Here is an 11,993-nt window from a genome sequence, read left to right on the forward strand (position 1 = left end):
CACTGCATGAAAAATTCAAGATGGCGGCTAAACTTTTTACGATGTGAGCGCTCGCTCGAAAAAATCTCGCCTGCTCTGCAGGCTAGCGCGACCCTAAAAACTCGCAGATTTCGACTCCTGACCGACTTAAAGTGCACCTAACCCCCAAATTTTTTTTCCCTAAAACGAATCTACTTGTTATTTCAAATACTTCTGCGAGAAAATTTTTGGATTCGGTTGAATTCTCGATTTTCTGTACCCCGACGAAATCTCGAAAATAGCTCCAAAACACCGCCATTTTGTTTCACGAAAGAGTTTGAGGAGAATGGGTCGAGCGGCTGTTGTGACGTCTACCCAGGAAGGTTGAATATCTCTTGTCCTCTCATCTCCTTCAGGATGGTGCAATACACATTCGAAAAGTGCGCAGAAACGTCTTCCAGAAGTGCTATCGGCTGTTGCAGCAATATATCCCAGATTTAAAGAAAGATATACTGTACAATTTACTGGCGATGATCGGTCAAAGGTACAATAAAGACGTAAACGATGGTTGATTTCGTCGAACCGAAACAAGCGAACTGACTGTGAGAACCATTGCAGAAATCTCACTGGAATTTGTTCCGCAGACTTTCAAACGCTATTATCAAGATTTTCGGCTTAAAGCTAACCAGCAATTTGTACAAATACTACCGAAAACCTATATCTTCCAATCCCGCAGTATTTATAATATAACCGGCAAAGTTGTGTGATCAATCAAGGAGCGTTACGACCAAATATACTGATATGTAAATAGCTCGCAACTGTACGCGCCAGCCAACACTTATTTCTCGTTCGATTTAGATAAAAGTCGAAGATTAATCCTTAAGAATTTCATGATAACAAAACTGTTAGACTCACAGAGTTTTTCGAAGGTTTGGAAATCAGCAATGCGACAAACATTCTGTGAAATAGTGTCGAAAATATGACCGCGTGACATTATCTGCGGACCGCGTGACATTATCTGCGGACCGCTCAGGGAACACATCCTTTTCGCTTATCCTACGAATTTCACTGCAAACTTTGAAAAAAATTTGCATTGGTTATTTGGAGTTACGACTTAAAACGTGTGACAATGTGAAATCGGTAATTGTATGAAATGTTCCCTTCCACATTGCTTCCCGCAGCTTCAAAAATACAGGTTCCAACAATTCTACGATTTTCAATCGATCGAAGCCGGTGTTTTGGAGGTCAACAAGTCTCGAAAACTGCAACACTTATGTCGCTCTTATAAACATGAAGCATTCCAAAAAGTAAAACACAAACTGGATTTAATAGAACAATCATACCTTGACAAAATACATTCTCGCTGAGGACAAATGTAAACGGGCTATAAACACGCATGGGAGTCTTGTGTTTAGGAGACGAAATTACCATCCAACGCAGTCCTTGAGTTTTCTTTCCTGCTTTTCGTTTGCCTGCTCCTCCACTTCGTATCTAGCTCTCCATTCCTAATATACAAGCAGCTCGTCCGCAAAGAAATCTTCCCCATCGTCGCTTGAAATATTGCAAATTGTTCTCAAAGCTTTAAGCAGTGAGTTCACAGTTGTCGAACGTGCTCGATCGAGGTTTATTTCGGAGTCTTCCGAATCGAAACGTGACTCTGACTCCAGTGACGAAAAAGAAATGATTCTGAAACAACACTTGGACGTCTTAGCCCCAAAATATATTTGAACGATTAGTTTTGTTTCCCATTTTCTCGAGCAAATACAGAGAGCTGACTAAGGCGCCATTGTGTTTGGTAGACGTCATCAGCAACCGCCGCCCCAGACTTCCTAAAACGCGGTCGCGTAACACTTCAAGCGCGACTTTGAAAGGGCATAGAAAATCGAGGATTCAACCAAATTCAAATTTTTTTTCGCCCAAATACTTCGAATAGCAAGTAGATTCGTTTTAGCGAAAAGAAAATTGGGAGGGGGGGTTACGTGCCCTTTAAATCTCCCCTCGGATGACTGAAGTCATTTTGGCGTGTGGCGAAAACAAAAAACAACTAAGTTAACAGAACAACCCGGTTTTATTATATACTCATCAAGTCCTTTCGTTTCACAAAATAAAAGGGCAAACTTTTTTCTGACCCGAAGTTCCACCGGACCGCTCTTACGCGGACTGCCACTTAACACAAACTTACCTTTGTATTGAGAGAGAATGGTTACCAAACTGCGATACTTTAAACCTTAAATCTTTGCATTTTTGATTTTTTTTTTTTTTTTTTTTTTTTTTTTCATTTTGAAAAAAAAAGAAAACTTGCCGAGACCCGGGATTATTCAGAACTCATACGAGTGCTCCGGATTTGAATCAGGGACCTTCAGATCTTCAGTCTGACGCTCTCCCAACTGAGCTATCTCGGCAACAGATATATACAAAGCGATGACCCGACTTTTTTATTTGACACAGTTCACTTAGCACCATACTGAGTTCTCTGTAACATATGTGATGGTTATAATGCTAATGTGCTTTTAGTTAGACTCTACTTGAGACTGATACAATTAAGTTTTTAGTTAAAGCTTTTTCCTTATTCGGCAATAGCTAATCGTCGTCAATTTTTTGGAAACATTTATCATTAATTTTACCCCCCCCCCCCCCGATCTGGCTCAGTTTCAATTCATTTTCAAAACCAAGCTCAGTTAATTTGAAATGGTCGGTGATTTTGACCCTTCGTCTTTCGTGATCGTAAATGTCTCGGTTAGCGAGAGTTCATGATTCTTTCATACCGTGTTTATCACTTCTATCAGACGCTTTTCAATTCAGAGTGAAGTCAGAACAGTTACAACAACGCGCGCAACTAAATACATCCTCGGAGACACACCCGAAAATATCGCATCCTCCCGACTAGCAGCCCCTGGGTCGCCTAGGGTGAACTAAATACAGCTCCATGGCTGATCTTCAGGGCCGTAGTCATGCATCATAAGGCACTTGCCTCAGTCATTTTTTAGTTCGCTTTTGCTGGTTTTCGTTTTGAAGGGGAAAGCAAAATATTGCAGTCATAATTTTTTTCTGGATTTAAACATGGAAACTGCCCCTGACATTATGTTTCTCTGGTTACCTCCCTGAATTCTTTAGTTTATTTTTTTCTTTTCCCCAAGTTGTTGTCAACGGCTTGACCAGGGCCCATCTCTATTTAAAATACTTCGCAGATGAGACTCTGAAAGTAAGCTTAATTCCCCTTAGATCGAGACAGTAAGGAACTACTTAGGCTAACAATCAGTTACATATATGATTGTTTCTATGTATCTTTTAGAGCTTATTAGTTTTTCTCGGACAATGCATCAAAGCACAATCAGTTACAAACTCATTGCTGTCTGTAGAGGCTAATAAAATTAAAATCGTGAAGTGTTCTTAAATAGACTGACTCTTTGTCACGTCCTTTGAGTCAACTTCGCCAATGTCTTTGTAAGCAAATAAAGCTGCTTTCTGTATAAGTTGAAATTCAAGAGCCGCTTTCCGTAAGTCAATGACTGTGAAGAGCCTCAGCTTTGGAACAAAAACAAAAATTGACCGTAATCTTTAGATTAATTAAATTAATTTGAGATCAGTAGATTTTGTGCTCTAAAATAATACAACAATAAACGAAAAGAAAGGCTGTATAATAAGAAAACCGGTTTATCACACCCTCTATTTTGAGTTACTAAAGTGAGAAAAGTTCTACACGTTTTTTACTAATTTGCCTTGCACTAATTGCTCTATTCTATGCACTGACAATGAAGGGCACGAAAGCCGACGAATCTATGACAGCAAAGAGCTTTTATCCCATCAAAACGAACCCCTTTAGAGAGGTGTTCGCTAATCGCAGTTTGCTTAGATTAATTAACCCTATTTAGTAATAGACTCCACGTGTCGATAAAAGCTTAAGATTGTCTACAGGAAATGGCAAAATTCCCAAATGGTATTTACATATGAATCAGCCAAACTACCTTTTGTTCTGTGGAGAATTTTAGTGAACTTGGATTTGACTGTGAAATAGCCTTCAACTGAGAAACAAGGGAGTTCTTACCTTGAACAAGACTTGTTTCTACCTCATTATTCGCGTGTGCGGAACGTTATATACCTTTGCGTTGTAGACCTTTGTGAAAAATTTTCTCATCAAATCCTATTTGGCGCAAAGCCACTTCGCATTGCTTTCTAAGTAAACACTTTCTTTTCAAGATTGAGAAAGGGATAAAAGATACATTAGTCGTTTTGTGGTGGGGGCGAAGGCGTAAATGTGTTTGCTGACTTGGGACGTGTTCTTCCGGACCCTCAATGCGTGGAAATTTTACTATGCACGAAAAACGAATTAAGCAAGAGAGAAATAATTCTTGCGTTTCATTGAGCTACCTAGCACTCCTTATTCGATACTACAGCATCAAATTGCGTTCAACCCTTATCAGCCCGTGAAATAAGCAGCTTATAGACCGACTCTTTAGTATAAACGGATGACGCCTTGAAAATAATGTCTTGGTTGCGTAAGCCATTTTGAAACCATTAATAAATTAACCAATTTGTGAGCGCGATGAGCTCAAAAAGGTTCTATAAAGGCAAAAATGGTGACCATTACAAAGTGTGTCAAGAACTGTAAAGAGAGAAAATCCACATGATTATTGTTTTATTATTAATGGTTTTATCGCGTGAGATAAGGGTTTGGAAGGCGCCGGATCTGCTTGTGTCGATTTATTATGCTGCAAACAATTGAAATAATACTTTACAACCAAAACATGGACTTCCAAATAAATAGAGTATTTCTTTCCGTGAAAGACCGGAGTCGATTCTTGGGTGGTCTTATGCTTGCGTGGACAACCCCATGGGGTAAATATCAAAAGATATTTTACCCCGTGTTTACGTGGGAACGCACACGGCTGTCTTGAAGATAATGACCAAACACAACTTTTCGCCACACTTAAACTAGTAACTCCATTTTGTTTCTTTTAGTTTCTCGCTTGCTCTTTAGCGGAGTGAAATAAGATCCCACCTTGTGCCAGCTGCCACATTAGCGAGGCCTCAGAAATCAATTTGCGCCAATTATTTCAAATTACCATGCCAAAGAATCCGCAAATGCGCAGGACTCGCTCAGAGTGGTTTGACGAACAGCCATCTATCGGCGCGTGGTTCGCGCACGAGTTGATACTCTTCTGCCGATAAACGAAACTCAATTTTGTCGGTTTTTCGAAAATCAACTGTCGAGTCAGTTTGCAAACACATATGGTGTGGAACCTTAAAAGCAAAATAAATTTCCAGACTCTTTTTAATGGGACCGGATTTGTTTTACCGTTGTGGTTTTTATCGCTGAAATTACTTTAAGCGATTTATAGAACGGCAATTAATGCGTTTCCGAGGCAGGCAACAAATTTCGAACAATCCAAAGTTGTTTAATGGCCTCCGAGAAAATTCATGGCTCGCGTTTGCCTTCAGAAACAAGAAGCTAGTTTTAAGAGTTCCAGACTAAGATGCTTCATCGACTTGGGTCTACGAGCGTCGAGGCGGAAAATGACCGTAGACTTACAAGTGCCAATTGACTGACAATTACTTAATGTTCCTTCGATAAATACATTGGCGCGGCATTATTTGAAATGTGAATGAGTCTATCCACAATACATAAATATGAAATAAGTAACCGCCAACTCATTTTACTCATAAATGGCTTGCATTGTGTTGAGTAACAAAATAAATTTGTTTGTGTCAAACTCGAAATCAGAAGTGAATAGCACGCACTTGTTATTATATTGCATCGTGTTTATAACTCCTGTCTTGGTGCTCCGGGTGAGTCGAGCACTTTCGTGCCTTTGTTTTCCGCCCCGAAAAAGCCAAATTAGCTGTACATATTTAATGGAGTGAAACAATAGCTAATGGTGTTCTGTTATTTATCCGGACTGCTAAAACCATTTGTCAATTTCCCTTTTATCTACGTTAGGCGGAGAGTACACTCGCCGACAAAGGAAATGACTTATCTTGACTTTTCTGTATTTTGTGTTTTAATAGTTAATTGAATTCCACCTTCGATTATCTTAAGATAATGATTACTAATTGACACCCTTTCGAGTAATGATATAAACTAATTGTGTAATGATCACCGTTAATTTAACTGTACAAGGAGGGACAAATCCAATGGAATTAACTCTTGTCCAGTTGTGCAGTGACTTGTATCATTTTTAAGTCGTTTGCTTTTAGCTTTTCCAGTGAACGGCTTCATGCGCAGCTTCTGGTATCAACTTAATAAGCTCCGAATGCGTATTCAAACAAGGAAAGCCCTCCAACTGTCAATCAGCTAATCGACGTTCTGTAGCCGTAACAAAGGACACAAATAACTTAGCCATCTGCTTCGAAGACATTTCAAGCGCTCCGCACATCTGCGAGGACCAAAATCCTCACCTCAGCGAAACAGCCGCATCATGTTTTACCAAGACCCTTTCTTGCTGTACCAACAGACGCCGTTCTGCCACGGGAACTCGAGCGCGCGTAACCCACAGAACCGATCGTCATTCCGGATCGACGATATTTTGGTTCCCCGTCAACCCTTCCTTGTGCCGAAACAGCCCAGCTTTCAGGAGCCCAGATCTTCCGCTCCAAACGCCAACCCTTTAAAGTTTGGGATGCACTCCATTCTCACGCAGAGGCAAAGAGATGACGTGCCGATGTTTCAAGGTGGGCTACTTTAGACCATGCCTCTATTTTGCACGCCAAAATTTCATTGCGAACCCATTTGGCCTCAAAATCAAACACATTTTCTTCATACTTTCAACTTTTGTTGTAGTTTCTCTACGATTTTGCACCATGCCAAGTTAGTTACTTCTATAGTTTTAACTGTTGGCTTGCCAACTTGAGGAAAAATTATCCTTTCTCGTAGAAAAAGTAATAGCTATCTCACGTATCCGTTGATTTACTATGCTGTGCTTTCACCACATTGATACTGGCATTATTTCTCTCTTTGCCCCTTATCAAAAGCTTACAACGGCAGCTTAACTGTTGAACAACATCTGACAACCTCCATCTACTTCAGTGGTTCTACCACATGTTTGTTTGACTTAATTTCATGGTTTTGTATGATGAATTAGTGCTCGACATTTTTTCTGGTAAAATGAATTTGGTGAGACACCACTCGGATAGGCGTATGTGAGAAAGACACACGTTTTAAGATTGTCAGTTGTGGTTATTTTAATGTTTTGTACCAAAATTTTTTGTTTTTTCTTTCAGCCTTAATCTTAGTGTTTTCTTTGTGTTTGAAGTGGCTTAAAACACCTTTGCCAAAAACAAATCGGACATTTCGTTGCGGAGAAATTACTGGCTCAAACTATCGCGTGTTTCTTCGAGGTGACCAACTTCGCATAGACATAACATCTCTATAGCATCATTACATAGATAATCTAATGGAGCGGCAATGAACACAGGGAAAAGATCATTACGATTAAAGAGGAAATCCTCAACTGCTTTGTGGCAATTTTACAATATTGAAAAGAACACTACCATAGGAAATCCATTCTTTAGATATCAGCCATTTGGGCCAAAAAGAAAAACGAGAAAAAAAATACAAGGAAAATGGCTTGTCTCATTTATCAATCATCAAAACCCAGTTAGTTTACACCAAAATGTGACTGAGATTCAAAAGTCTACCATATGGAATCTCTTTCAGAGCCATTTTACATTCATGGTCTTCAAACTTAACCTCCAAAGTCTTTTTAAGGTCTCTGCATTAAGAACACTAGTATACTCTGCTAACCAAAGAATTCTTGTTACTTTCATTCATTGTTAAAATGGAGCTGTTAAAACCCTTGCAAAAGAAAATGTGTCTTAGTTGAATCGAAATAAGCTGATCGAAAACACTCGATGATTTAGTAATAATAAGCCAAAGAACTTTCAGTATTGTTTAGTGTTGAAAAGATTACCTAAATTTCTGTATTTCCAAGAAGTGAGATTTTTAGTGAAAAGTATTGGTAGAGCGAGGAAAACAGCTAGTTTCTCACTGACACAATGCTTTGTACATGAAGGATTTCACCTGTCTGGTGTATAATGTTACAAACGAATTTCGCTTGTTGTTTCTGTTTTATAACATAAAAGCAAGAGCGGCATTCAATTCACCGTAACAATAGATTATCCCTTTGTAAATTTCTCCTATAAAAACAACTTCTCAAGGGCTTTATGCTTCGAGAACTTGAAAAAGGAAGCAGTTCTGCCAAAAAGCTGTAAATTGAACGCGGCTTTCAAGGACTTCAATTACCGATCACTAGCTACTTGCCTTTGTTGTAACGAAGCAGCCCTTGAAATTTTGGCCGTTTGTAATCCTATGTCAACACATCTCAAGCAGTTGGTGATCCCTATTAAGCATCAACTTTCGCCATGTCTTTTTGACGTGTTAATACTTCACTTTTCTGCAGATCCCAGCCCTGAAGTTTTAAGCCAACTGCCGGTGTATTTTCGCGTGAAACCGACTCTTCGCACACCAAGCGGACGAAGATGTCGAAAATCACGCACGGTCTTCACTGATCTTCAGCTGCGCGTTTTGGAGAAAACGTTCGCGGAGCAAAAGTATTTGGACACGTCGAACCGCGCCAAGCTTGCGCAAACGCTGGGCTTGAACGAGACCCAAGTAAAGACCTGGTTTCAGAATAGAAGAATGAAGTGGAAGAAGGAATCCAGTCCCCCGAACAATCAGGAATCTTCGACGAGTAAAGGTGACGGATCGAGTGCGTCAGCTGGCAAAGAAAGATCCAACGAAAATGTCACAGATGACGGAAAAACCTCCGAGGATCAAAATGGAGAGGACGAAACTAGACGAAATTAAACTTTGTAAATATCCGCGAGAAATATCAATTTCAATTATTAGGATTAGCCAGGGCAAGTATGATATTGGAATTTAATTTGTTTCTTGCCAACATGCTAAATTATAAATTGAACAAAAAGTGAGAAGACCAGAGTAGCTCTCAAACAGCAATTATGTTTGGAAAATTTCAACCTCCATCACAAATGGCAGTTTATTGTAAATGTACTTGAAAACTACGTTGATGTAAATAGTCTCTCTACCATACAGTAGAACTCTGTTTGCATGTTTCTATCCACTTTCTCGTTCGTTTTTGTTATTGTGTTTGAAAAGGGCACATTGCAAATGAATTAAGCTATTCCCTGTGTTGTTTTTACTTTGAAATAAGTGCGAAATGCACTGATTAGACAAGCGGAAAAGTGCTTGAAAGTTCGATTTATTTAAGAGCGGCGAAGAGCGTTTTGTCGTGGCTGCTCATTAGAAATGTTTTTTGCACGCGGTGGAGTGACTGACAGCCAGGATGCGTTAATGGCGAAAAAAAGGCACTAATTGTCATCTATTCTGCTTTCAGGAAAACAATTAGGGCCATTTGTCATAAAATGACAACAATCTCAAGCTTTTACGAATTCACTTTTCATTTCTTACTGACAAAAGGGGGAAAATAGGGTTGGCTTTGATGGGGTATAGATTGATCAACGCTGCACTGATTCAGATCCGAAATGAAACATTTGGAAACTGATAAACTCGGATGCAAGGAGGATGGCACAGGTATAGATGACCCGATCAGAAAAAACTGAGTTTTGAGAACTAAAATAGATTAAGAACAGAAATAAATGTGTCGGAATATCGCCACCACCTTCGTAAACAGATAGTCAAGAACACCGAGATATTTTTAGTCTTAAAATGGATTGCCCACCTTCTCCGGTGTATGGGTTGACATTAGGACGACAATTTGTCTCTTTTTAAATTTCCACCTTGTCAAGTACAATTTCGTTTAAGCTTTTGAACAAATTGATCTTGTACATATCCGAGTCAATTTCGTACAAGTGCTTTTTGGACATAATAACATAAATATGATATTAACTGAACTTTGAACACGTTTCTTTGTTTGTACATCAAAGAGGAACCTTTTACGATTTAAAGGTTAAAACTTTGCTCGAGACTAAATAAAAACGTCTAAAAGCTTAAAGAACGATCGATAGATTTTGTTTTGATGGTGTTTTTCACATATTCAAAAGTTCTGCTATTGTTTGGTTATATGTCGATGGATTTTCGTCCCGTTTACAGCTCCTTCTTTACTTTTTGTCATCATGTCAGTGGACGCCATCTCTCTGTTGCATTGTTTTCCGCGTTCAGTACTGCTTTGGCGTGGTTTTCTGAAAAAAGTTTTGTCGCTTGCCTTATGAACGCAAGCAACCTTTTGTAAAACATACGATTCCCTGATAGCTGGATGTTTTATATTTAAGATTACTCATGTTGTCGCTCAAGGCCCTTCTCATATATTGTTTGCATGTGGTACATGTGATGATGCCAGCTATTTGTGTTTTCTTGTTGCTCTATTGAAACGTTTTATCAACCACGCCAAGTCGAATTGGAGTATAGCCAAGAAACATTACAAATTCTTCAATGTAAGCGCAATCGGCATCAGAACCGTTTCGCACTGGTCATAAATGAATATTGTTAGCAGTGTTTGTTTTGCTTTTTTCTTTTTTGTAAGCGTCGTGATTGGCTCAATCATGATAAAAGAGGTGTCAGGGATCTAGCCAATCAACGCGAAGACGTCGTCTTGTCGACCAATAAGAGGCCGAAAACCTTGGTCTTTTCCCCGCTTTTCGCGGCTTTCCAATCGCGATAAATGAATTGCATTTTCTGGCCTGGGCTTTTTCTTTGACCCGTTATATGTCTTAGAAAAAATATCATTGGAAACGACCATATCTACACTTAATCCAGCAACAGATGAATTCGAAGCGACATTGTTCAAACCAGATATGCTTCTGGTTTCAATAGATGGCTGCAACTGCAAGGTTGGCAACTGGTTCAGTCTCGAGCGCAACCTTTCTAGTTTGTTAACAACGTCATCATTCAAAAATTTAAATTCTCCTGTTACTCCTTATATTCTCCTTTTATTCAATGCGGTGACTCCTTCGCACAATCTCGTTGCTTTCCACCCGCCCTGTCTGAGTTTCAGGTTATGCTGAGGCTACTGAAGAACTGAAAGGACAGAAGGATTCTCTATAATTTGCTATCATTTGTTTAGACTACACCAGAAGAATCTTGCTTTTTGTATCTTAAAATGAAGCCCTATGGTGCGAGAGCATTAAGGATAACGCAACTTTATGACACATCACAAAAGACGCTTAGAGGAGCTCAGTCATGGTTTGCGCATATTGAAAAGTTTAGCCTCAAGTTTTCAAATTCGTCGTTTGTAATCCGTGTTAATCTTCTCCATCCTTAGCCATCCTTGTTCCTTTATGGTTTATCATTATGTCTTTGGTGTTTTTCTATCTTATTGAACTGTTATTCTCAGGTTTCGTACCATTTAAAGGCACTTTCGTATGTGGCCAAAATAACTCAAAATACCGTGACTGAGCTCCTTTAACATCGCTTAGCATCGAAGCCGTTACAGCGGCCTCCTTAAAAGCAATCCCAGTTGTATACTATTAGCTACTTATACTCCCGACGATACGCTCTAATTCCTTAGTTTCTATTTTTATGAACAAATATTACTTCTATGACGATTAAAAATCATAAATTACATTGGTATCCTGCCAAAATGTTATTAGTCTTGACTGGAATATCGTGAATATATTGTGAAAATTTTTAGGAACAGATTACAAGTCAACCATCCACCGCGGACATCGACATGGTGTTGACTGAACATTAAGCTGAACTATAGTGAGCTCTCTCTCTTTCTCTCTCGGGGCGGAAACCTTTGGGAGTAGCTCTAGCTGACCGCATTAAAGAGAGGTAGGCGTCTGCCTAAACTGTTTTGTTGCACAGAAACCAGTGATATTCAGCAGGGACAAGCGAGACAAAAATGTATGCCTAAGGGAGGTGTCAGCCGGTGTCTGCTTGGTGGGAATTTATAACTATAGCTTTACTGGCTTCGATTGTCAAACCTATTATTATGTATACTGCAACCTTTTACAATGACAACTACAATCTGAACGCTAAAGCGCGATTAGCGATTAAAGCTGGTCTTGTATTAAATGAAATCAGTGCAATATAAAACTTGTTGTCACTCTTAGAAGGTGAA

At 39.3% G+C, this 11,993-nt stretch overlaps 1 protein-coding gene across 1 annotated transcript; it reads left to right on the forward strand.

Annotated features, from left to right (window-relative positions):
- The first annotated feature begins 6,062 nt into the window (after positions 1-6,062).
- LOC110052159 (homeobox protein ceh-30-like) lies at positions 6,063-11,500 on the forward strand. Its single transcript, XM_020758291.2, has 2 exons — positions 6,063-6,627; positions 8,355-11,500. The coding sequence occupies exons 1-2, from the start codon at positions 6,375-6,377 to the stop codon at positions 8,759-8,761; spliced, it is 660 nt and encodes a 219-aa protein (XP_020613950.1). The 5' UTR covers positions 6,063-6,374; the 3' UTR covers positions 8,762-11,500.
- The last annotated feature ends 493 nt before the right edge of the window (positions 11,501-11,993 follow it).

This window comes from Orbicella faveolata, unplaced genomic scaffold, assembly GCF_042242905.1.
Source record: "Orbicella faveolata isolate gen_17 unplaced genomic scaffold, um_ofav_v1 contig_47, whole genome shotgun sequence".
Taxonomy (NCBI): domain Eukaryota; kingdom Metazoa; phylum Cnidaria; class Anthozoa; order Scleractinia; family Merulinidae; genus Orbicella; species Orbicella faveolata.

Coding starts and splice junctions, on each gene's coding strand:
- LOC110052159 (XM_020758291.2), top strand. CDS start 6,375: ATGTTTTACCAAGACCCTTTCTTGCTGTACCAACAGACGCCGTTCTGC. Junction 6,628..8,354: donor TGACGTGCCGATGTTTCAAG/GTGGGCTACTTT, acceptor ACTTTTCTGCAG/ATCCCAGCCCTGAAGTTTTA.